At 41.9% G+C, this 26,563-nt stretch overlaps 1 protein-coding gene across 1 annotated transcript; it reads left to right on the forward strand.

Moving 5' to 3' along the window:
* The first annotated feature begins 21,406 nt into the window (after positions 1 to 21,406).
* Positions 21,407 to 23,428, forward strand: LOC138974817 (uncharacterized). Its single transcript, XM_070347544.1, has 2 exons — positions 21,407 to 21,679; positions 21,715 to 23,428. Exons 1-2 carry the CDS (start codon positions 21,407 to 21,409, stop codon positions 23,185 to 23,187), a joined length of 1,746 nt encoding a protein of 581 aa, XP_070203645.1. The 3' UTR covers positions 23,188 to 23,428.
* Positions 23,429 to 26,563: the final 3,135 nt, after the last annotated feature.

Below are 26,563 nucleotides of genomic sequence, written 5' to 3' on the forward strand. Positions count from 1 at the left end.
CAGAAAGTGCTTACCTGTTATGTACATGAAAAGTGTCGCCCACGCACGCATTATGAGATCTGTCACTGACGTCGCTGACAGCAGTGAGATTTTTCCTAATGAGGAGGAAGAACGATGTGTTTTACAGAATCCATTCCTGGAGAGGAAAACTTTCGACGTCATTGTCCAGACGACTACGTCAGTGAGCTAATGACGCAAGTCTGTGCTTAGTTTAACACGTAGCAGCTCAGTGCGACTGAGACGAAAGGCTAAAAACAAAAAAGACGACAACGACGGCGATAACAACGGCGGCGACGAAGATGATGATGATGATGGTGATGATGATGATGATGATGACGGTGATGATGGTTTACGCACGCACACAAAATGTGTGTGTGTATGTATGTGCGTGTGCTTGTGCGTGCGTTAGAGAGTGTGTGCGTGTGTGTGTGAGTGAGTGCGTGATGTGTGTTTGGTGTGACTCTGAACTACTGAATTGGTGTTATCAGCCTCATCAAGCTTCATGGCGTCAGTGACTCTGAACTACTGTATTGGTGTTATCAGCCTCATCAAGCTTCATGGCGTCAGTGACTCGGAACTACTGTGTTGGTGTTATCTGCCTCATCAAGCTTCATGACAAGTTCAAGTTCAAGTTTTATTAGTCCATAACCCCTGGGGGCATTTTGAACAATAAATACAATCAATACAATCATAATATATACTAATACTAGAGGAATACCCGCTTCGCCGGGTAGCCGGCTTCGCCGGGATGAAATACTTTGAGCCGTACGCCGGCTTTGCCGGGTCCGAACAATGGACCCGCCAAGCTTAGGTCCCTCCCAGATTCGTGGAATGGGAACAGCACGAAAATGATTCAGTGGCCATAATGCCATTCCTGACCATATCGAGTCCCATCCTTGTCGACGAATGTAACCGTGTTAATCACCTTTGGAGGCGAACTCCACTCAAACAGGATTGAGCAATTTAGAGCTTACCTCTAAGCCCTTTTGATCTGTTATGGCTTCTCAAAGGAAGGCCAGTACATACAAATACACAAAAGCCGCCAGACCACATCACAAACAGAACTGAACAATCGACAGGTGTTGCCCACATAGAGAGAGAGACACACACACACACACACACACACACACACACACACACACACACACACACACAAAAACAGAGAAGCCGTATATATAGAGAGATAGATGACAGTGTATTTTTCGCGTGGCTATACATTGATTCGACCTTTGCACTTTTACAGTGAGGATAATTTACGGGTCCAATTTACGTTCTGGACACTGCGGTGACCTTCTAAAAATAGTAACAGAACGCCGGGAATATCCGAAGATGCCCCACTCATACTATAGTGCACCATACGAAGGAAGGGAGGTAAACGCTGAAAACCTGGAGAAGATAAGGAAGAGTTACTTATAATGGTGAAATGAACACAAAAACCAAAATCGGTTCAGCGCTGCGCGCTGAGAGCACGTGTTGAAATATCTCATCGATGATATTGTGTCCGGGGTGTAGCTGAATACGGTGTCCAAATTTGAAAAAGATCCACCGAGAACTTTGGCGTTGTGATGTGGTGTAGCGGCTTTGGTGTGTCGGTATGGGGGCCCGGGTAGCTGAGGTGGAACCAAAATCGGTTCAGCGCTGCGCGTTGAGAGCACGTGTTGAAATATCGACCAGGTTGTGTCCTGTCCCGGGTCTACCTGAATATGCCCACCAAATTTGAAGCAGATCCATCGAGAACTTTGGCCGTGCATCGCGAACTCACACACAGACACACACACAGACACAAATCGTATATATATATAGATAACTAGAATGAATACCCGCTTCGCCGGGTAGCCGGCTTCGCCGGGATGAAATACTTAGAGCCGTACGCCGGCTTCGCCGGGTCCGAACAATGGACCCGCCAAGCTTAGGCCCCTCCCAGATTCGTGGAATGGGAACAGCACGAAAATGATTCAGTGGCCATAATGCCATTCCTGACCATATCGAGTCCCATCCTTGTCGACGAATGTAACCGTGTTAATCACCTTTGGAGGCGAACTCCACTCAAACAGGATTGAGCAATTTAGAGCTTATCTCTAAGCCCTTTTGAACTGTTATGGCTTCTCAAAGGAAGGCCAGTACATACAAATACACAAAAGCCGCCAGACCACATCACAAACAGAACTGAACAATCCCCAGGTGTTGCCCACATAGAGAGAGAGAGAGACACACACACACACACACACACACACACACACACACACACACAAACACAGAGAAGCCGTATATATAGAGAGATAGATGACAGTGTATTTTTCGCGTGGCTATAAATTGATTCGACCTTTGCACTTTTACAGTGAGGATAATTTACGGGTCCAATTTACGTTCTGGACACTGCGGTGACCTTCTAAAAATAGTAACAGAACGCCGGGAATATCCGAAGATGCCCCACTCATACTATAGTGCACCATACGAAGGAAGGGAGGTAAACGCTGAAAACCTGGAGAAGATAAGGAAGAGTTACTTATAATGGTGAAATGAACACAAAAACCAAAATCGGTTCAGCGCTGCGCGCTGAGAGCACGTGTTGAAATATCTCATCGATGATATTGTGTCCGGGGTGTAGCTGAATACGGTGTCCAAATTTGAAAAAGATCCACCGAGAACTTTGGCGTTGTGATGTGGTGTAGCGGCTTTGGTGTGTCGGTATGGGGGCCCGGGTAGCTGAGGTGGAACCAAAATCGGTTCAGCGCTGCGCGCTGAGAGCACGTGTTGAAATATCGACCAGGTTGTGTCCTGTCCCGGGTCTACCTGAATATGCCCACCAAATTTGAAGCAGATCCATCGAGAACTTTGGCCGTGCATCGCGAACTCACACACAGACACACAGACACACAGACACACAGACAGACACAAGTCGTATATGGCCAAGAATCTGTCATGGCGTCGAAAGAAGGAAAGAGCCCGCTTGAATTATTTGGCAGGCTCCTGCTTCTAATAAACTTTTTTTGCAAAGAACATTTTTGTGTTGGATGAAAGAGGATGAATGGACGAACGTTTTGGTATAACATGGTGGCAAATTTATGCCGTAAGCAATGAATAACGGACTTGTGATTCCAACCTTACCTAGTCATTCTGGAGAAAAAAGCGTTACGCAATTTTGGGTGCTTTCAGTTTTGTAAGAACTGTACTCCGAACACGTGCGCGACCGGTAAATCCTTCATACAAACCAGACAGGAAATGAATGCAGTGTTTAATGAGACCAAAAATGAGCTCGACGGAGCTGCCAACTTCGTTCATTTCGCTTGGAAAAGTGATGCGAGATGTACGTTATTATCCTTGTGTAAATTCGGTATCGGTCAGTCAAACGGTCGTACAGTCCGCGGTAAATGTAAGATGGCCGCCAAAGATCGATTTCGAGGTTCACACAGTCTACTAAGTCTAAAAAAATATTAAAAAAATTGCTTGCAATGCATGCTTTGTCTGTGATTCGTGAAAATCGACACGATTTGTTGATTTTGTGTAAAGAAAAATTACTTATAACCAAAATAAAACGTTCTCGTTTTGCCGAGATGTTGTGACAAGCGTGACCTAACTAGTCTCCCTTGGTCATTTGCATATGATCTATCAATGACAACAGGACTTTCACACCTACGTGCGAGATGGACGAGCCCAGCCCCACGGGTAAAGTGTGCATGGTCGTCATCCAAATAGTAACGTACATCACTTTTGAGAATGAAACTGCTATAAATCGAGTGATTTCTTACGAAACATGATAAAAACAATGTTTGAAAGGAAAAAGTATTCGTACCTGAATGATTCAGTCGAAAATCGAATGTTGTTGAATTTTTTTTTTGGGGGGTGGTGGTTTTGTGTAGGTGTTAGTGGTGCTTGGTTACCCATAGGTCTGTGACATTCTTAGTTTATATGATCAAAGCTCATTGGCAATTGCAAATATTCTTAGGGAGGTAGGTTAGTCATGCTATCTAATTTTTACATTTAGTCAAGTTTTGACTAAATGTTTTAACATAGAGGGGGAATCGAAAAGAGGGTCGTGGTGTATGTGTGTGTGTGTGTGTGTGTGTGTGTGTGTGTGTGTGTGTGTGTGTGTGTTTTATGTGCGTGCGTGTAGAGCGATTGAGACCAAACTACTGGACCGATCTTTATGACATTTTACATGAGAGTTCCTTGGATTGATATCCCCGATTTTGTTTTTCGTTTTTTCGATAAATGTCTTTGATGACGTCATATCCGGCTATTCGTGAAAGTTGAGGCGGCACTGTCACGCTCTCATTTTTCAACCAAATTGGTTGAAATTTTGGTCAAGTAGTCTTCGACGAAGCCCGGACTTCGGTATTGCATTTCAGCGTGGTGGCTTAAAAATTAATTAATGACTTTGGTCATTAAAAATCTGAAAATTGTAAAAAAATATAAAAAATTATAAAACGTTTATCTTATTCTCCATCATTTTCTGATTCCAAAAACATATAAATATGTTATATTTGGATTAAAAACAAGCTCTGAAAATTAAAAATATAAAAAATATTATCAAAATTAAATTTTCGAAATCAATTTAAAAACACTTTCATCTTATTCCTTGTCGGTTCCTGATTCCAAAAACATATAGATATGATATGTTTCGATTAAAACACGCTCAGAAAGTTTAAACGAAGAGAGATATAGAAAAGCGTGCTATCTTTCTCAGCGCAACTACTAAACCGCTCTTCTTGTCAAATTCACTGCCTTTGCCACGAGCATGAGCGGTGGACTGACGATGCTACGAGTATACGGTCTTGCTGAAAAATTGCATTGCGTTCAGTTTCATTCTGTAAGTTCGACAGCTACTTGACTAAATGTTGTATTTTCGCCTTACGCGACTTGTTATTATTATTATTATTATCATGAGAGCTTATATAGCGCGAACCACAATTAACCGTTGCTCTCCGCGCTTTACATTTTAATTTATTGAATAAACTTGTTTAAACCACATATTAATTTCTGCCGTTTGAAATTGAATTTTGTTACAGACAAACAGACATTTTTTACGCACAATATATAACGCATTCACATCGGCCAGTAAACCTCAAGCCATTACGGCGAATATTTACTTTTCGCGGCCTATTATTCCAAGTCAAACGGGTATTTGGTGGACATTTTTTATCTATGCCTATACAATTTTGCCAGGAAAGACCCTTTTGTCAATCATGGGATCTTTAACGTGCACACCCCAATGTAGTGTACACGAAGGGACCTCGGTTTTTTGTCTCATCCGAAAGACTAGCACTTGAACCCACCACCTAGGTTAGGAAAGGGGGGAGAAAATTGCTAACGCCCTGACCCAGGTTCGAACTCGCAACCTCTCGCTTCCGAGCGCAAGTGCGTTACCACTGGACCACCCAGTCCATTTCAGGCTGTTTTGTTTTCCTCAGGCAAAATATAATTAAAACTAATGAAAAAAATGTGTTTCAATTTGCATCCGGCAGTTAGGGTTAATTATCTTGCGTTTGGGGATGTGACTTTTTTTTTTAGATGGGATATTATATTTGGTTTGGGGTTGTGGCTCCATTTTATCTGTGGGCAGGTATTTAAGTGTATAAAAGACATTACAATTCCAGGCAAGTGTTTCGTTACAATGGAACTTGGAAGAAAAGTGTTGTTCGGCAGTACAGTAAAACCTGTCTCTAAAGGACACCCTTGGGGTATGGTAATGGTGTCCCTATTAGACAGGTGTCCTTTCTTCACAGGTGGAGGGGCTGGGGCAATATTTTACAAAGAACACGTAAAATGTACAAGACACTTTTTGTCAATTCTGGAGTATGTATTTATTTTTCAACACAAAACACAAGGTAAAAACTTAAATAAAATTAATTAAATAAAATAAACTTAAATAAAATTACCAGATCATTGTACAAGGCACAGATTGAGGGCGGTGACAGGAATAGAGAGAGAGAGAGAGAGAGAGAGAGAGAGAGAGAGAGAGAGAGAGAGAGAGAGAGAGAGAGAGAGAGAGAGAGAGACTGACTGACTATTAGGGTTTAACGTCCTCTTAGACCAACTGGTCTATATTGGGACAGGTATTGGTAATACGCTGAAGATATGGTGTGATACTTTGATTCGAACAAGCCCGCTGTGGCTGTCTCCTTCGACACACCAGCATTGGGTTTGTCTCGTTGAAATGTTGATGCTTGCATATGTTTTTTTCAGTGTGTGTGTGTGCGTGCGTGTGTGTGTGTGTGTGTGTGTACCCATGTTTCCACAGGTTTGGTTGCCTAAATCACCATAAGGCAACCATCCACACGTGGATGGCAACCTAAACTCTGGATGGCAACCTAATTGTGTGGATGGTCGCTTCATTTAACACCGTTAAATTGACTTTTTTGACGGAAAGAATGTCATAACAATGTTCAAAATGACATTCTTTCCGTCCTCTATAGGCGACGAAATAGGTCAAATTTTGTGCATTTTTTAGTGCAAAATTCTTCGATGCCGGAGCGAGTACTGCACCCAGTGCTGTTGTAGTGCAAGTGCACTAGAAAGGCACTACACCCAGTGCCGCCTCTTAGGTAACCATCCACACTTTAGGTGTGTGTGTGTGTGTGTGTGTGTGTGTGTGTGTGTGTGTGTGTGTGTGTGTGTGTGTAACTTAGAAAAGGGACAGGAATGACTGATGCACAGACACTTTGTTGGGATTTCCTGGTTTTGTCATTAACATCCTCGTCCTAAGCGCGTAAGCCACGATGCTAGCTCAAAAAGCCTAACGTCATGCTATTATCACTCACTGCTCTTACAAACGAACACACACAAACCTATGAATAAAGTAGATCTTACGGGATTTAACGTTTTTTTAACTGCCAAAATTTTACTTTTTATTCTTGTTGAAATTCACAACATTTCATAAAGATCGGTGAAAAATTAGAAAATAACGGTTTATAACTGACAAAAGCTTGGTTTTCTTCTGAAAAGTACGTATTGAAACTCAGTTATGGACAACGGACCTACTCACAAAATTTCATAAAGATTGGTGAAAAAACGGGATTTAAAGGTTTTTTAACTGCCAAAAATCAACTTTTTATTCTTGTTGAAATTCAGTTAGGGACAACCAACCTAACCACAACATTTCATAAAGATCGGTGAAAAATTAGAAAATAACGGTTTATAAAGGTTTTTTTAACTGCCAATAATTAACTTTTTCTTCTTGAAAAGTTTGTATTGGAGATCAGTTAGGGACAATGGATCACTGTGCCAATGTTGGTGTAAATCCGACAATTAGGGACCAAGAAACAAGGAGCAGAGTGTTTTTTGGCGGTTAAACTGTCATTTTAACAGTTTAATGATTTGGTGAAATTTCTTCCACCACAATACTATACAATGTTTTATCTACCCATTATTGCAAGAACCCCAAAATCACATTTTTTTGGAAAAATCGCTTTCACCCATGCTAGAACCTCCCCTTAAGGCTGGAGTTCACACCTGAGGCCATATTTCAAAGTGGTTAGGCAGTTTTAAAGGTTTGTTTTTATGTTAGTTCAGTGTTTTGTTTATCAGGAAAAAACAAAATGAATAGAGCTTGTCGCGCAAAATTTTGAGATAGCGACTGAAGTTTGAGCATAGGTATGAGATTTTTTCACGCAAACCCTACTGAAGAAATTGTGATATTGTATTGTGAATATGTTAACAAAAAAACAATCGGATGATCAGAAACTGAAGAAGAGAAATAGGGAAGCAAAATAGAACATCAAACATAGTGATTTTACAGGTGAATTTGGAAAAAAACCCTTATGTATCCATTTTTGAAGCCCAATTTGAAGCATGGAACACAGTCAAACATAAATTAAAAGTGTTAAAGTGGTTACAGTGTTCAGAAATAGTGTTAAATAACAAGTTGAGTTATCCCTCTTCACAAATTTTAAGAGAAATACACCTCTTGTCGCGCACAATTTTGAACTGTGATGCTTTTACTACCCCCACCCCCTACTCATTTTTCAGAAAACAGTGCATATTATCTTCCAAATAGACAAGCAAGGTAGTCAGATGATCAAAACTTCAGAACAAAAATAGGGAAGCAAAATAGAACATGCAACATAGTGATTTAACTGGTGAATTCAGAAAAAACACACTTTTTTTACTCATTTTATTAGCTGAATTTAAAGCTTGGAAGACAGAAATAAATAAATTAAAAGTGCAAAACTGGTTACAGTGTTCAGAAATAGTGTTAGATACCAAGTTGAGTTATCCCTCTTCATCACAGTTAAAAGAAACACACCTCTTGTCGCGCAAAATCTTGAACTGTGATGCTTTTACTTCCCCCACCCCCTACCCATTTTTCAGAAAAGAGTGCATATTGTCTTCCAAATAGAAAAGCAAGGTAGTCAGATGATCAAAAACTTCAGAACAGAAATAGGGAAGCAAAATAGAACATCCAACATAGTAATTTAACTGTTGAATTCATCCCACAGTTAAAAGTAACGCACCTCTTGTCGCGCAAAATCTTGAACTGTGATGCTTTTACTACCCCTACCCCCTACCCATTCTTCAGAAAAGAGTGCATATTATCTTCCAAATAGAAAGGCAAGGTAATCAGATGATCAAAAACTTCAGAACAGAAATAGGGAAGCAAAAAAGAACACCCAACAGAGTGATTTAGCTGTTGAATTCAGAAAAAACACACTTGTTTACTCATTTTGTAAGCTGAATTCAAAACTTGGATGACAAAAAAATAAATTAACAGTGCTAAAGTGGTTACAGTGTTCAGAAATAGTGTTAGATACCAAGTTTAGTTATCCCTCTTCATCACAGTTAAAAGAAACACACCTCTTGTCGCGCAAAATCTTGAACTGTGATGCTTTTACTTCCCCCACCCCCTACCCATTTTTCAGAAAAGAGTGCATATTGTCTTCCAAATAGAAAAGCAAGGTAGTCAGATGATCAAAAACTTCAGAACAGAAATAGGGAAGCAAAATAGAACATCCAACATAGTAATTTAACTGTTGAATTCAGAAAAAAACACTTTTTTAATCATTTTATTAGCTGAATTTAAAGCTTGGAAGACAGAAAAAAAATTAAAAGTGCTAATGTGGTTACAGTGTTCAGAAATAGTGTTAGATACCAAGTTCAGTTATCCCTCTTCATCACAGTTAAAAGAAACACACCTCTTGTCGCGCAAAATCTTGAACTTTGATGCTTTTACTACCCCCACCCCCTACTCATTTTTCAGAAAAGAGTGCATATGTGACCCTCCACCACGGAATGAGTCGCATGTCACCTTTGCATGATTTTCATATTTTTACATTTTCCTAAAGAGTTTTTTATGCTCTATCCAGTGGTGAAACCCGTTTTAGAAAAGAGCGAAAACTGTTTGAGTTATAAGCCTGTGACTAAGGTGACCCTCACACTGTTACAAGACACTCCCCGGACTTATATTGAGCCTAGCGCAGAACCGCGCGAGGTGACATGCGACTCATTTCGTGGTGGAGGGTCACATATTATCTTACAAATAGGAAAGCAAGGTAATCAGATGATCAAAAACTTAAGATAAATAGGGAAGCAAAATAGAATATCCAACATAGTGATTTAACTGTTGAATTAAAAAAACACCTTTTTTTCTCATTTTTTGAAGCTGAATTAGAAGTTTGGAATTCCTCCGAAAGCGGCGTATGGCTGCCTAAATGGCGGGGTAAAAACGGTCATACACGTAAAAATCCACTCGTGCTAAAAACATGAGTGAACGTGGGAGTCTAAGCCCATGAACGAAGAAGAAGAGGAGGAGAAGAAGAAGAAGTTTGGAAGACAGAAAAAATAAATTAAAAGTGCTAAAGTGGTTACAGTGGTTACAGTGTTCAGAAATAGTGTTAGATACCAAGTTGAGTTGTCGCTCTTTATCACAGTTAAAAGAAACACACCTCTTGTCGCGCACAATCTTGAACTGTGATCCTTTTACTACCCCCGCCCCCTACCCATTTGAACACAAAAGAGTGTATATTCTCTTACAATTAGAAAAATAAGTAATTTGCAACTGGACATTTTAAAATACATATTTTCTGTCAGTCCAAGGATTGCTTAGTCCATTAAAAACAAACAGACTAGGATTTAGCGCACCCATTTTAAGAAAAAGTTAACATGATAATTGATATATATATATATATATATATATATATATATATATATATCAGACTTTTTTTAATGCAATTACTACTGAAGATTCCAGACCAGGTAAAACAATCATTTTATATTCTTTGTCACATTTTTTACTTTTTTTTATATAAATTAATCTATAGCGAGTCTTGTCTCTTTGTGTCATTTAGTTATTTTGAAGAATTCTATCCTGGCAAAAAAAATTAAAAATCCCTACCTACCTACCCTATTTTGTTTACCCATGTTATTAGAAACAGACAATTTATTTTTTATTGGCCTAAAGATCTTGAAACATTTGTTTTAATAGAGAAATAACAAGTACAGCCCTTAGCTGTGTCACTCGAATTTCTTTGTCAGGCTGAAACTTAGCTGTTGCGTTGAAGTCTGCTGTGTGTGTCTGGGTCCAAAGCAACTTTCACATTCTCATCTACACACTCACGTTACTCACACAATTATACAATTCTACCCACAGAGGCGTTCGGGGATGGGGGTCTCGCACTCGGGCGAATCACACCACAAAATACAAAGTATAACGTACACAGATTTTTCTATTGAACCAAAAGGCAAATTAAATCATGAATAAATCAATCAAGCAAAACTTCCACACAATGACACATTCACTCTCGGTTCACACTGCGCTCTGGGCATGCACACTTGGCAGCACGTATACGTTCCGACGCCGTTTGTCTTCCTGCAAGTCCAGCACAGGCACACGATTGTCCAAGAATCACAATAATCCTCGTGAATGTCACAGCAGGCATAGTAAGGTTACGTAGAAAAGTCCAAAAGGGTGCGTTAATGGTGGTAATCCGGCACACACACACACACACACACACACACACACACACACACACACACACACACACACACACGCACTGACACTGACACACACACACACACACACACACACACACACACTCCGGTTTGGTAAGTTACCTGATAAATAATGTAGCCTGTAGATTTAACGGGGAGACTGATCAGACAGGAAGAGTAATACTTTCACATTTCCGATGTTCAGCGATAAACTTGTTTTCTTCGAGAGTTCGATCTTCGTGCGATTCTGGCGCGTTGTCACCAAGAACGTTAAAAAAAACACAGGATATCATCATGATGCCTCTCTACAAAAACCAGGTCTAGGAACTCTTCATCTAAAGTCAGTCAGTATTAACCTCCTCAACACAATCCTCATCTTGTCCCATAGTGATTTCTGCCGCCAAAGAACATGTGGTTCTCAACTCAAAAGACCGATTTGTCGTCTTCCGGCATTGCGAAATTCAGATCTACCCCAACTTCGTGCATTGATCTGAGCAATAAAATGTAGATGCGATAATCTGCAAACATCTCTTCAACACAATCTGCATCTTGTCCCATCGTGATTTCTGTCGGCAAAGAACATGTGGTTCTCAACTCACAAGACCAATTTGTCATCTTCCAGTGTGAAATTCTGATCTGCCCCAAGTACGTGCAATAAAATGTAGAAGCGATAATCTGAAAAAAAATCTGTTCGCGTGAACGCTGCCACGTTGTCATCAGTCCAATGTCTTTTATCCAGAGCAGGGACGAACACACTTTTTCATCAGCAGTTTGTTATGTTTATCCGCAGACTGCTTTCCATTACTTGTCTGTTTTAGATTGACTCGTATGGTTCTTCAGCCAGGCAAGAAGTGCTTGTTTACAGTGACACGTTCTCACGCACGACATGTCGTAAATGCAAGTTCTAACGATTGTTTTTTATTGCACTGATAGAGAATGTCGATAGTTGTAAACTTCTGACATTTCCTAATGTTTATTTCATTATTTTGCATACGGATATGGCTAATAAGTGGATAATCTGTTACGACACGAAACGCGTTCTAAATCCGGGAAGGGAGGCTACTCCAGCGTACTGTCAGGTGTGTTCTAATACCTTAAGTGCTCAAGACACTATACTGACCCCCCCCCCCCCCCCCCCCCAGGTGGCCCATACCAATAAAAACAGTTTTATTCTGCTAAAAACCACATCTCCTTTCTTACCCACAACAACATTAATAAGATAAAGCAAGTCTAAAAAATGGTGTTTGTGTAACACTTTTTGGACACACTGACAGATTCCTGAAAAAACGGGATTTAACGTTTTTTTAACTGCCAAAATTTTACTTTTTATTCTTGTTGAAATTCACAACATTTCATAAAGATCGGTGAAAAATTAGAAAATAACGGTTTATAACTGACAAAAGCTTGTTTTTCTTCTGAAAAGTACGTATTGAAACTCAGTTATGGACAACGGACCTACTCACAAAATTTCATAAAGATTGGTGAAAAAACGGGATTTAACGGTTTTTTAACTGCCAAAAATCAACTTTTTATTCTTGTTGAAATTCAGTTAGGGACAACCAACCTAACCACAACATTTCATAAAGATCGGTGAAAAATTAGAAAATAACAGTTTATAACGGGTTTTTAACTGCCCCAGGTGGCCCATACCAATAAAAACAGTTTTATTCTGCTAAAAACCACATCTCCTTTCTTACCCACAACAACATTAATAAGATAAAGCAAGTCTAAAAAATGGTGTTTGTGTAACACTTTTTGGACACACTGACAGATTCCTGGCCATATATATATATAGATAAATGATAAAAATAAAAAATAAAACTTGGCATTTTCATACATATTTCTTACAGTTTTTAAAAACTTCCCATTAACATCAGAACTAACTAATTTCTCCCATAAAAATGCACGGCGAACTTTATCAAACGCTTTTTCATAGTCTACAAATGCACAAAACAGTCGCTTCTTTTTGTTGAGAAAAAAATTTAATATACAATGCAAAGTAAAAACATGGTCTACTGTTGAAAAACCTGTGCGGAAACCTGTTTGTTCTTGACCTAATTTATTATTACTCTCCAAAAAATTTGATAACCTGGCATTTAAAATTGCACTGAAAAGTTTTCCGAAGCAACTGAGTATAGTAATTCCTCTATAATTGGTGGGGTCAGCTTGGGAGCCTTTATTTTTGTACAATGGAATAATTTCACCTACAGCCCATTGTGTTGGAACCTTTCCTGACTGCAAAACAACATTAAACAACAATACATAAATATCAATCATTCGATCACGTGACGCTTTTAAATACTCATTAATTATTTTATCCTGACCGCATGCCTTATTGTTTTTCAGCTTGTCTAAACATTTGATAACTTCCTCCTTTGTAAAAGGCGCATTAAGAAATTCATTACTTGCTTCGTTTAAGGGTTCGTTACTATCATCCATTTCATTTTTATCACACTCTTGTAGTTTAGTGAAATGTTCGAAAAACTCCGAACAAGTTGGATAGTTAATTTTGGAATTATTTTTTTTAATTTTTATTTAGAAGATTCCAGTATGCTTTCGGGTCAGTACTTCTTAACTTTCTCAAAGTTTTAACAAACTCATTATGATACAACTTGCATTCCTTTTTTATTGTCTTTTTGTATTCTTTAAAAGCACTTTTTTTTCATGTTCATTGAACACATTTTTAAAGCGTCTTGCTTTGTTTTTCGCACGTACAAATATTTTTCCTTTCTCTTTGCATATTGCACTAAACCATGGTTGTTGCAGTTTGACTTTCTTTGAACGTGGCTTTTTCATAAATTTTTGTTCTTTAATTACACCGATTATCTCAGCAGAACAATTTAAAATATCACAAACCTTATTAGTAACACTATCAACATCATCTGTTGTCGTACTCTCACTTGTAGCTAGCATATTTTGTAATTTAGTTTCAACAGTATAAATATCGTCCTCATTCAGATTAACTGCAAAAGCTAACTTGGTCCCATTGTTATTATCCCATTTTGGTTTTGTGTACTTGTTATCCTTTTCTATACTTTTAGACAGCAAATCTTCATTTTTGTTTTTTTTCACATCGTCTGCTAGGCAATCATTAGCGCGTACTTCATTCTGTTTTAATAGATGCAAAACAACAGGACAGTGTACGTCGGAATACATTTCACAAAATTCCATCACAGAAAAATATTTAACTTTCGAGAACAAATCTTTTGACAGGATGCAATAATCAACAACGCTCTTATCCTTACATGTGCATTTACCAACCCCTATATCAACGCCAACTCTACCATTAGCAATAACTAAGCCAGTCATTTTACAAAAATCAATCAATTTAAAACCAAGGTTATTAGTATTATTATCCTTGGAGGCCCGCTCACCTATTAGAGTACCAACCTCATCAGAGTCAAACAAGTAATTATCAATAAAACCTTCTAAATGCTGATCATCTTCATACAACATTTCACTCAGATGACCAGTGCGGGAATTTAAGTCTCCTAAAAGACATACATAATCATTATCTACCCCAAACTGCATGTACACCTCTTCTAATTCAGCATAAACATCTTTATTATGGTACGGTGATCCTTCTGGGGGAATATATAAAGCACAGAAAAGGGTGTCACGGCCAAGTATTTTCTTATCTAACTTAAAAAATAGCGCATTCTCACACATTTCTACATCCAAAAATCTATACCATATTTTCATCTCTTCTTTTATCTTATGTGACAGCTTTTTTTCTTCAAAAATAGTTATATTATTAGCAAACACTTCCCGTACTAAAACTAATACACCACCTGATTTTCTGCGAAATTGTCCTCTATTCTTATAGAATGCTATATATCCTGGAATGTTAATCTCATCAACATCATCCAGTTTGCTCTCGCTAAAACAAATAATGTCATATTTAGCAATAAAATTGACAAATTCAGGAAATTTTAGCTTTGAAGTTATTCCACAGACATTAAGCGCTAAGCAAGAGAGTATATCTGTCTCTGAACCGCTGTATTGGTGTTGTTGCACAATAAATTGCAAACAGCAAGTTTCAAGATTCCGTGCCACCCCTCCCCTTAATATCCACGTCAGTGACTCTGAACTACTGTATTGGTGTTATCAGCCTCATCAAGCTTCATGGCGTCAGTGACTCTGAACTACTGTATTGGTGAAATCAGCCTCATCAAGCTTCATGGCGTCAGTGACTCTGAACTACTGTATTGGTGAAATCAGCCTCATCAAGCTTCATGGCGTCAGTGACTCTGAACTACTGTATTGTTGTTATCAGCCTCATCAAGCTTCATGGCGTCAGTGACTCTGAACTACTGTATTGGTGTTATCAGCCTCATCAAGCTTCATGACGTCTGTGTCTCTGAACCGCTGTATTGGTGTTGTTGCACAATAAATTGCAAACAGCAAGTTTCAATTTTCCGTGCCACCCCTCCCCTTAATATCCACTAATACTCGGCATGTAACCTCTACGTCTCATACTCTATCTTTCTTATCAATGCTAAAGGTAGTGGTATGGTCAAAGATTCTCTTTTCGGTTTAGCTCCGATACCGACCACGTTTAAGAGTTTTTGTAATGGATTTGAGCCTGTCGCTGGTGAAGTTGCAGAGTCTAGAGAACTGCTGGAATGCAACACTGATGCAATTGACACAGTCTCAGAGTCTGCATAAGTGTTGGCGTCGTCATGAGTCTTAATTGCCTTCTGTCTGAATGATATCTTCCTTAGAGCGCCAACAACAGCAGCCCTTTTTCCCTTTGCTATTGGCGAAGCGGTAAAGTCTAAAGATTCGCTGGGAATGCCCTGCATCGCTGTTGAAAATGCCGAAGTCGTCGCAGAGTCTGCAGAAACGCTGTTATCGCCTTGAGTCTGAACTGCTGATAAAAAGCCCTTCAGTGACGCACGGTCGCCTCTGGGTGGTGTCGTGCTTGGAACGCTTCCAACAGTAGAATCTGCCTTCTGTCTGAATGACATCTTCCTTAGAGCGCCAACAACAGCAGCCCTTTTTCCCTTTGCTATTGGCGAAGCGGTAAAGTCTAAAGATTCGCTGGGAATGCCCTGCATCGCTGTTGAAAATGCCGAAGTCGTCGCAGAGTCTGCAGAAACACTGTTATCGCCTTGAGTCTGAACTGCTGATAAAAAGCCCTTCAGTGACGCACGGTCGCCTCTGGGTGGTGTCGTGCTTGGAACGCTTCCAACAGTAGAATCTGCCTTCTGTCTGAATGACATCTTCCTTAGAGCGCCAACAACAGCAGCCCTTTTTCCCTTTGCTATTGGCGAAGCGGTAAAGTCTAAAGATTCGCTGGGAATGCCCTGCATCGCTGTTGAAATTGCCGAAGTCGTCGCAGAGTCTGCAGAAACGCTGTTATCGTCTTGAGTGTGAACTGCTGATAAAAAGCCCTTCAGTGACGCACGGTCGCCTCTGGGTGGTGTCGTGCTTGGAACGCTTACAACAGTAGAATCTGCCTTCGGTCTGAATGACATCTTCCTTAGAACGCCAATACCAGCAGCCCCTTTTGCCTTTGCAATTGTCGAAGTCGTCGTAGATTCTGCAGAAACGATGTTATTGCCTTGAGTCTGAACTGCTAATAAAAAGCCCTTCAGTGACGCACGGTTGCCTCTGGGTGGTGTCGTGTTTGGAACGTTTACAACAGTAGAATCTGCCGTGTTTGATATTGGCGAAGCGGTAGAGTCTAAAGGCTCTCTGGGAATGCCTTGAGCATCCGGGGCTGGTGGTGCGTCTTTCTCTGGCTCTACTTGACCCTCCGGCAATGTCTCGCTAGGAACCGTTTCATCCGAATCGCTGTCGCTGGCAGTCGCTTTGACCGCCGCTGTACAGCGACAATTGTTCAGCCCCATTAGCAGGTCGATCACCTCGAGGAGAGTGGAGGTGTGTCTGGCGCACCAGAACAGCCAGCCACACAGAGCAAACAGGGTGGGTAGAGACAGCCCCAGCAATAAGGCCACAGAGTCAGAGTTGCCCGGCTCTTGTGCTGGAGACAAAAATAAACAGAGCTGTACAAAGAAAGCCCTGAAAGTCCAAACAATTGTGAACTAACCAAAGGCTAGTGATTCTGAAAATGCACTAGCCAGCCAGCAAACTTTACTAGCCAAACCCCGGGAACGTAGAAGAAGAAGAAGAACTAGCCACATCGACAATTTGTTTCAGCAACTGTACTCGCATTTGGCGAGTGAATGAACATTTCTCCTCGCCAGGTACTTGTTTGTACTCGCCATGGCGAGTAAAATACTCGCCACTTTGAGGCCTGAAAGACCGTGCTGATTTAACCTTCATCGTGCTTTCTGGGTCGTGGACCACCCAGAGCTTCACAAAAGTGACTGTACCTCTTGAACTATTGGGAGTTTTTGATCGAGACTTCCTGTTATCCTGAAACAAAAGAACCATTATCCTATCGACCAATTTTGTAAAGTATTGTCTTTGTAAACAAAAACATAAACAATGAGGTCATGTCAACTACACAGTCCGGATGTAGTGAGTCATGGACGACCCATATGGAATGTTACAGCGTTTATCCCTATTCGGATGGCGTTGGTAGTGTACGACCCATATGGAATGTTACAGCGTTTATCCCTATTCGGATGGCGTTGGTAGTGTACGACCCATATGGAATGTTACAGCGTTTATCCCTATTCGGATGGCGTTGGTAGTGTACGACCCATATGAAATGTTACAGCGTTTATCCCTATTCGGATGGCGTTGGTAGTGTACGACCCATATGGAATGTTACAGCGTTTATCCCTATTCGGATGGCGTTGGTAGTGTACGACCCATATGAAATGTTACAGCGTTTATCCCTATTCGGATGGCGTTGGTAGTGTACGACCCATATGGAATGTTACAGCGTTTATCCCTATTCGGATGGCGTTGGTAGTGTACGACCCATATGGAATGTTACAGCGTTTATCCCTATTCGGATGGCGTTGGTAGTGTACGACCCATATGGAATGTTACAGCGTTTATCCCTATTCGGATGGCGTTGGTAGTGTACGACCCATATGGAATGTTACAGCGTTTATCCCTATTCGGATGGCGTTGGTAGTGTACGACCCATATGGAATGTTACAGCGTGTATCCCTATTCGGATGGCGTTGGTAGTGTACGACCCATATGGAATGTTACAGCGTTTATCCCTATTCGGATGGCGTTGGTAGTGTACGACCCATATGGAATGTTACAGCGTTTATCCCTATTCGGATGGCGTTGGTAGTGTACGACCCATATGGAATGTTACAGCGTTTATCCCTATTCGGATGGCGTTGGTAGTGTACGACCCATATGGAATGTTACAGCGTTTATCCCTATTCGGATGGCGTTGGTAGTGTACGACTCATACTCTGAAAAAAGGCGGTAGAGAGTTTATCCCTTTTCGGTTGAATGTACGACCCATACTTTTTACGATGAATCTTTCTTTAGAAAGTATGGGTCGTACACGATCGACCCACATCATCCGGACTGTGTAGTCCAAAGCGTGATCCGGTGAAGGTTAAGGTGTGAAATTGACGTTGACCTTCAACAGTATGCACAATAACGATCTTTGGTTCTTTGTAATGCAAATATATAGTTATAACATCCTAAACGACTCGTTGAGAGCGCAAACCAAACCACTATGGCAGATTCCGATAACACAGTCAAACATCCGTTGTGAATGAGGCTATAAGAAATCCGTTTGTATCGCTGGACGTACGTGGAATTCGTGTGCAGTTGCCCAGCTCCCTTCCACACACTCCCCCCACGCAGTCAGAGGGACAGGTCAAGTTGCACTTTTCCCCCGTTATACCTGGCCTGCAGTCTGGGGCTGCACACGTCAATCAAACAGATACAGGCAGAGAGAAAAATAGATACAGGAAGACAACGAACAGATACAGACAGAGAGGGAACAGCACGCGCAGAGAGGGAATGTGAATAATTATTCATCACGTCAGGTGTGTTACACTGATTCGCTGACCCAGGTCACGAGAATTCTTTGACTGACAGGCATAATCAGGTAGGAGCGCTCAAGTTCCCATTGCGGCTGTTCTGTTTAATTCGCGGGGTTGCTTCGAAATTTGTTTTCGTCGAATTAAACGGTAATAAAATCGTTATGTCTAATATGCTGACTGTTAGCAAATGATAACAGACATGTCTCACAAACGATATCAGCATTCGCTTAAAAGGCTCATGTTTGATATCTGTATTCTCGACATTCCTGTTATCATTTGCTAAGTCAGCACATTAGAAACTAGGGCGGGGATGTAGCTCAGTCGGTAGCGCGCTGGATTTGTATCCAGTTGGCCGCTGTCAGCGTGAGTTCGTCCCCACGTTCGGCGAGAGATTTATTTCTCAGAGTCAACTTTGTGTACAGACTCTCCTCGGTGTCCGAACACCCCCCTGTGTACACGCAAGCACAAGACCAAGTGCGCACGAAGTGTGATCCATGTCAGAGTTCGGTGGGTCATAGAAACACGAAAATACCCAGCATGCTTCCTCCGAAAACGGCGTATGGCTGCCTAAATGGCGGGGTAAAAAACGGTCATACACACGTAAAATTCCACTCGTGCAAAAAAACCACGAGTGTACGTGGGAGTTTCAGCCCACGAACGCAGAAGAAGAGAAGAAGAAGAAGCATATTAGAAATAACTTATAGTGTATCAATTGGGCATTGAATTTCCTTTTTTTGAGTCATGTGACGTCAGAGGCCTACAAAACTTCCTATCTAGGCGTTTCCGGTTGACCGAAACTTCAAAGGAACTACAAAACACAAGTCATGTGTTTGATTACATGTGTGTGTGTGCTCGTTCAATCGTCAAAACAACAACAAAGTCAGTACCAGAAAGGAATTCTATCGATACATAAACGTTATTTGCGTTTTTGACCAAAATATGACATTTTACACAGATCTCGACAGTCGTTGTTCACCTCGACAGCTCATGCCTGTTTTGATCTGTGTAAAATGTCATATTTTGGTCAAAAACGCAAATAACGTATAATGCTTCGATTGAACACTGGATTTCCCTGCTTTGAGCCCTGTCACATCAGAAGCCGACACAACTTCATATCTAGGCGGCCTGCCGAGACTACAAAATAGTGCATGTTTGTGTGCGTTCATTCATAAAAAACTAAAAGAAATTCTAACCAGAATCGATTGATACATGACATGTTATTTGAATTTTTGACCAAAATATGACATTTTACACAGATCTCGACAGGCTAGCGCGGTCTCGGAGGAACACTGTGTAAAATATCATATTTTGGTCAAAAATACAAATAACGTATTTATAATGTATCGATTGAACACTGGATTTTCCTTCTTTGAACCATGTGACGTCAGAGGCCGACACGGCCAGCCGAGACTACAAAACAGTGCATGCTTGTGTGTGTTCAATCATAACAAGAGGCGAAGCCTTCAAGGCTCACGTAAGAAATCGACAAACAGTAACACAAACTCAATCACTCCGTCACACATACACACACACACAGTAAGCATAGTAAGTATGCAAGCCAGATAGGCCTACCGTGCATCCCCCCCAGGGGTTGGCAAGACTGGTCTAGAAATGATTCCTAGAGTATCCTGAACACGAAACAAAAACTTTAACAGCAAAAAGTTGGGATGCTTAGGAGTTACAGCCCTTGACGTAAGGGTACCCTCTTGTGCGCTTACTGCGGCTGTTCGAAGTTTACTGTGAATCAGCTGCTGTAAATGAACAAGAAATCATGTTCTTTTGATCCCAATTTTTTTAATTTAGTTGTCAGTGAACCTGGTTGAACCTTGAGTAATCTCTGTTATTGGTCAACAGTTTGGCATCAGTAGTGCCTGTGTCACGATACGAGATTACCCCCGAAATGAGTTTACCCTCCGAAGTTTCACTTTGTACAAAAGTAGCAGATATTCTGTATAATTTCGACTGTTAAACAGTATAAATCGGCTCTAAACGACATTGTGGTAGCTGTAAAGACATCGCAGTACAATAGTGCGTCTCCATTGATTAAAAATTAACAAAATATTACTGCCCAGGTCGGCCATTGCTTGCAACATGTGCTGCCATTGCTCGTCTTCGCTAAAATTCCAATTTCAAGGGCTTTGTGGACTATTGTAACCTGTGTTGTATCCACAGGTACGACAATGTCGTTCATAGACAATTTATACCGTATAACAGTCGAAATTATTCAGAATATCTGCTACTTTTGTACAAAGTGGAACTTCTGAGGGCAAACTAGTTACGGGGGTGTCTCGTGACACCTGCCTTATGCATTCTGATTTTTCGCGGTTCACATAGGATTTCATTTCTTGTACACTAAAATTGGAGATCAAGTTGTCTTGTTTGATGTGTTTTTCATGAAGTAATATGTGTCGGTTAGCATCAGATCATGTATAGAGGGTTGGTCACAGTTTACTTTGCTACAGTCAATACGTTTTGAGAAGCACATCATTCTCATTGGAACATTCCATCTTGTTTGTGCCTATCTGAAAATGATTGGTAAAAAGATGAATGGTTCTGGGCTGTCAGACATCATGTTGGAAGCTGAGCTCATCACATCTGGTTCTTTGAAAGGAGTTGAGTCTGGGAAGCAATATGACCGAGCACTGCACTGCCACAAGACGATGCAGGAATGCCTTGAACGCTTGATGCTAGCGAGCTACCTGAAAATGACAGGAGAAGACAGAGATTTTCCCCAGATGACCGAAGAAACCATGAACTTGCTTGCTGCAACAAGAGGAGCCTCCACGCACGACACTGTCGCACAGCTGCTGGATCATGTATAGAGGGTTGGTCACAGTTTACTTTGCTACAGTCAATACGTTTTGAGAAGCACATCATTCTCATTGGAACATTCCATCTTGTTTGTGCCTATCTGAAAATGATTGGTAAAAAGATGAATGGTTCTGGGCTGTCAGACATCATGTTGGAAGCTGAGCTCATCACATCTGGTTCTTTGAAAGGAGTTGAGTCTGGGAAGCAATATGACCGAGCACTGCACTGCCACAAGACGATGCAGGAATGCCTTGAACGCTTGATGCTAGCGAGCTACCTGAAAATGACAGGAGAAGACAGAGATTTTCCCCAGATGACCGAAGAAACCATGAACTTGCTTGCTGCAACAAGAGGAGCCTCCACGCACGACACTGTCGCACAGCTGCTGGATGACAAAGGCACGAGTGACTTCTTCAGAGACTATGAACAGTATAGAGAAGATGTCAGGCAAGGAAAACACGGGAAAACTCCCCAGTTCTGGATCTCCTATATGGACCACATCTGGCATGTACTGTCTCTCTTGTATGCTGTGAAAGCGAATGACTTTGAGTTGTATGCCCAGTGCTTATTGGCGATGCCTGATCTTTTCTTCAGCTTTGGGGGACAAAACTATGCAAGGTACCTCACCTTCTTTGGACTCTTCATCGCCAACATTGAGCTCTCACACCCAGGTTCCACCGAGCTGCTAAAGCAAGGGGCATTCAGCGTGGCAAGGTCTTTCATTCCTGGCAACAGATGTGCCGTTGACAAAACGATGGAGGAGACGTTTATGCGCAATGCGAAGAGCAAAGGAGAAGCAGCCGCAGCTGGTGCAGGTCTCACTGGAATTGCTTCAAACTATCCAGCCTACCAAAAGTGGGTGAGGACAACCCACCAAAGAACAAAGTACATGCAAGTGACTATGGACATGGCTGGAATGACAAAGGATAGTGAACTGGACACTCAACACCGTGACCTTCGTCCAACAGAAGTCACCAGGAGTGAAAAGAGTGTGGCACGAACACTTGCTGCAGTAGAAAGCTTCACCAACCCGTTTGAGGTTCATGACAAAGAGAAACTGATCATGCTGTCATCAGGTGCCACAGTACCTGCTGAAATCGAGAAGGATGTCCTACGTGCAGAAGCAGCAGGCAGAAGCGAGAAGGAGAAGTTCATCACTGAGAGACTAGAAACCGGAGAACATTTCTTCGAGCCAGTGAAACGTCTCAAGCTGAAAGTCATGGCAGACACGTCAAAAAGAGTCACACTCAAGTCAACTCAAAACAAATTGACTGAATATAAGCACCAAGGAAATGTGGCCTTCCAACTTCTCGTGAAGTCTCAGGAAGGCGATCTGAACATGGATCTGAAAGAGCTCATGACCTATCAGCTGACTCCAGTCCCTTACAGCCTTGGGACAGCAGACAGTTATTTGGCTAAGACTGACAAGAGCGCTGCTTTTCACTATCTGACGAAGACTGTGGAAGACGCTGCCCCCCCCCCCCCCCCCCCCCCCCTGTTGATGAGACTCTAATGATCATCGATGGCAATGCAACATTTCACGCAATGCAACAAGTTCCTCCCAACTTTCGCCAGATCTGCCAGAAGCTCTACGACATGGTACCACCAGAAACTGACTTTGTATTCAGCACCGATATGTACCAAGACTGTTCTGTGAAATCCATGGAGCGAAAGAGAAGAGGGTCTGGTGACAAGATCATCCTGAAAGGGGATAGCACAAAGCGACCAGCAGACTGGAAGGCATTTCTGGCTAATGAAGATAAAAAAAGTGCAGTTCATTAAACTGCTACTGGATGTCTGGAGCAAGGATTCCTTTGCTGAAAAGCACAAGGAGAGAAACGTCGTTCTCGTCTGTGAAGGGCAAGCATTCAAGCTCTCATCAGCTGATGGTAGAAAGACTGAAAAACAAGAACTTTATTCCTTGTCGTCTACCCAAGAAGAAACAGACTCGCGTGTCATCCTCTACTCCAAGTATGGACAAGATCAAGGGTACAAGTACATTCGTGTCAAGAGTCCTGACACAGATGTATTTTTCATCCTCCTGAACTTTGCCCCTCAGCTAGACGGTGTTACAATCCTGTTTGACACGGGCAAAGGCAACAAGAAGCGACTGATTGACATCAGTGACCTAGCCAGAGGACTTACACAGCCTTTCTGCACTGCACTGTTGTCTCTCCATGCTTTCACAGGCTGTGATTCAACCAGCGCCTTCAAGGGCAAAGGCAAAGTGAAGGCTGTGAAGGTTCTGCAGCAGAAGCCAGCATTTGTGAAGACGCTCGCTCAGCTTGGCAACACGTGGGACATGCAGGATGAAATAATTGATGACTTGGAGTCCTTCACATGCTGTATCTATGGCAGGTCACGATTCAGCAAGGTTAATGAGCTGAGGCATCACTTGCTGAAAGAAAAGTGTGGCGAAGAGGTGGTAAATGCCAGTCAGAATGTCGGCTACTTTGCCACCTTCTCGACGCAGTCTGAAGCAACATATTCGCCGCTGCAACTATCAAGTGGCCATCTGGAAGCGAGGTGACCAGCCTGTGCCAGACATTCCTAACCCCACAGAAGGTCATGGCTGGGTGATGAACAATGGCATTTTAGAGCCACTCTGGACAGAAGAGGAAGAAGAGCTGACCTTACCCCAGACTGTCATTGACGATCTCCTCAATGATGTCCCTGACTCAGATGCGGAAGAACAGGAAGACGACACAGAGTGCTTCTTGCAGAATGGCCTGGATGACTCCAGCTCAGAAGACTCTGATTAAAATTAGAAACACTGAACAATACTTCGTGTGATTGCTTGTTCATTTACAGCAGCTGTTTCACAGTAAAATTTGAACGGCCGCAGTAAGTGCACGAGGGGGCACCCTTACATCAAGGGCTGTAACTCCTATGCATCCCAACTTTTTGCTGTTTAAGTTTTTGTTTCGTGTTCAGAACACTCTAAGGAACATATTTAGGCAAGTCCCGTCAACCCCTGGAGGGGTGCATGGTAGATTTCTTGTTCATTTACAGCAGTTGATTCACAGTAAACTTCGAACGGCCGCAGTAAGCGCACAAGAGGGTACCCTTACGTCAAGGGCTGTAACTCCTAAGCATCCCAACTTTTTGCTGTTAAAGTTTTTGTTTCGTGTTCAGGATACTCTAGGGATCATTTCTAGACCAGTCTTGCCAACCCCTGGGGGGGGGGGGGTGCACGGTAGGTATACTTGGCTTGTGGACTATAGGTGACACTGTGCAAGAAAGCGAGACACTAGATCTCGATCTGTCAGTCTGCATGTAGCCAACTAGTCTCGGCCCGCTCAAAATAAAAACAATGACCGAGACTTTCAGTAATTCCTTCGCGTGACGTTTAACCCTCTTACGTCATAATGTGACGTCTTCAAATGACGAAATGTTAAAGTTTCTACCACATACATGAGTTGTTCTTTGCTACTGGTCACAAGTAGCGAGGGGAGCCTGTCCAGAATTATGCTTAGACCCAAAACAAATGGTTACAGAAAGTTTTTTTGTTGCAACGCATTTAGATAGCCTGTCTCAACATTCCCAACGAGTTATACCGTTGGCAGCCTCTGCATAACTTTTTTATGACGGTTTGATTACGTCACATATAAAAACCCTTGTTTCTGCCAATAACGCCGCAAAATTCCACTCTACGGCGCTTCATTAGCCTACCATCATCTATAAGGAACACTTTATTAAGCCGGTGGACGGACAAGGGTCAACTGTATGTGCAGACTAAGAAACGGTATCCATGTCCCACCCCCGTGTCACCACAGTAAAACGTAAAAGACCTTGGTCATTCTGCTATTAGTGCAGTTAGCTGATTACACCTTAACACGCGCACACCTGGTTAGCACCACTCTTGTTGCTGCAAGCTTTCATTTGGAGGAAGCTACCCAAATTTCCCAGCCCTGGGATAATAAAAATAATGAAAATGAAATGAACAATAACGCATTGCAATGCGTTGTTCACGTACGGACGATAAAAGAAATACGCATTCTTTAATATGACTATACCTATTCCTATCCCTTTGTCTTCTTCAGCAGAATACTTCCTAGGACGGCTTTCATTCAAAGTCATCTACAGGTGAAGAAAAGAGTGCATAACACAATAGGCCTACCGTTTGAGGAAAACATGATGGTTACGATGTTTCACTCTCGATTTCAAAAGACGGTAGAGGCGGGTTGCAGCAGCCAACACCGCGACATTCCCCACATCCAGATGTGCACTCTAGTCCGTGTTTCCTGCAACTACACCGCTTTGTGTCACAACCACTTTTGCATGTGCAGCGAATCACCTTTAACACATCGGCTGGTGCTGCCGGCAGATCTGTTGTCACTGGAACAAGGATGCCATGCTCAAGTTTCCAGCCGTAGTCCGTGGGATCCATGGCCACTTTGAGTCCCATCCATTCTTTTACTTGCAAGTACACTCGCATGCTGTGGAATCGGGCAGCTGCTGAGGTGGGTGGCAGAGTGTGAATTTGCACAAACGTTGTTCCAATAGCTACCTTTGAACAGAAGAGTCGGTAGCGAAGTTCATCGAGACCCTCTCTGGAACTACCGTTGTAGAGCAGCACTAACGCATTTTCACCTGCTGATAGGATATCCTCTAAGGTCGCATTGTCTTGGAGGAACACTTCAGCAAGTGTTTGCAACTGTAGGTTGTTTCTGAGTTCCTTCATCGAGGTTGCTTCTAACTCTAGAACACCGTGAAGCTGCACAGCAGTGTCCTTATTGATGCTCAGTGCGTCAACTTGGTTGACATTGAGTTCAGACTCGTAAGGGGTCGAAAGTGTTCCTGTCTGCTCATCTTGCGTGTTTTTATCTCTATTCTTTTCTGTGTCACTTTCGGGCAGTGGCAGTGGCACACGGAATATGTCACACAGC

The sequence above is a fragment of the Littorina saxatilis genome, linkage group LG8 (assembly GCF_037325665.1).
Source record: "Littorina saxatilis isolate snail1 linkage group LG8, US_GU_Lsax_2.0, whole genome shotgun sequence".
NCBI classification, from domain to species: Eukaryota; Metazoa; Mollusca; class Gastropoda; order Littorinimorpha; family Littorinidae; genus Littorina; species Littorina saxatilis.

Bases quoted from the DNA above. Each gene is read 5' to 3' on its own strand.
- LOC138974817 (XM_070347544.1), top strand. From the start codon at position 21,407: ATGAATGGTTCTGGGCTGTCAGACATCATGTTGGAAGCTGAGCTCATC. The intron at 21,680-21,714 runs GTATAGAGGGTT...ACTTTGCTACAG, and splicing joins TCGCACAGCTGCTGGATCAT to TCAATACGTTTTGAGAAGCA.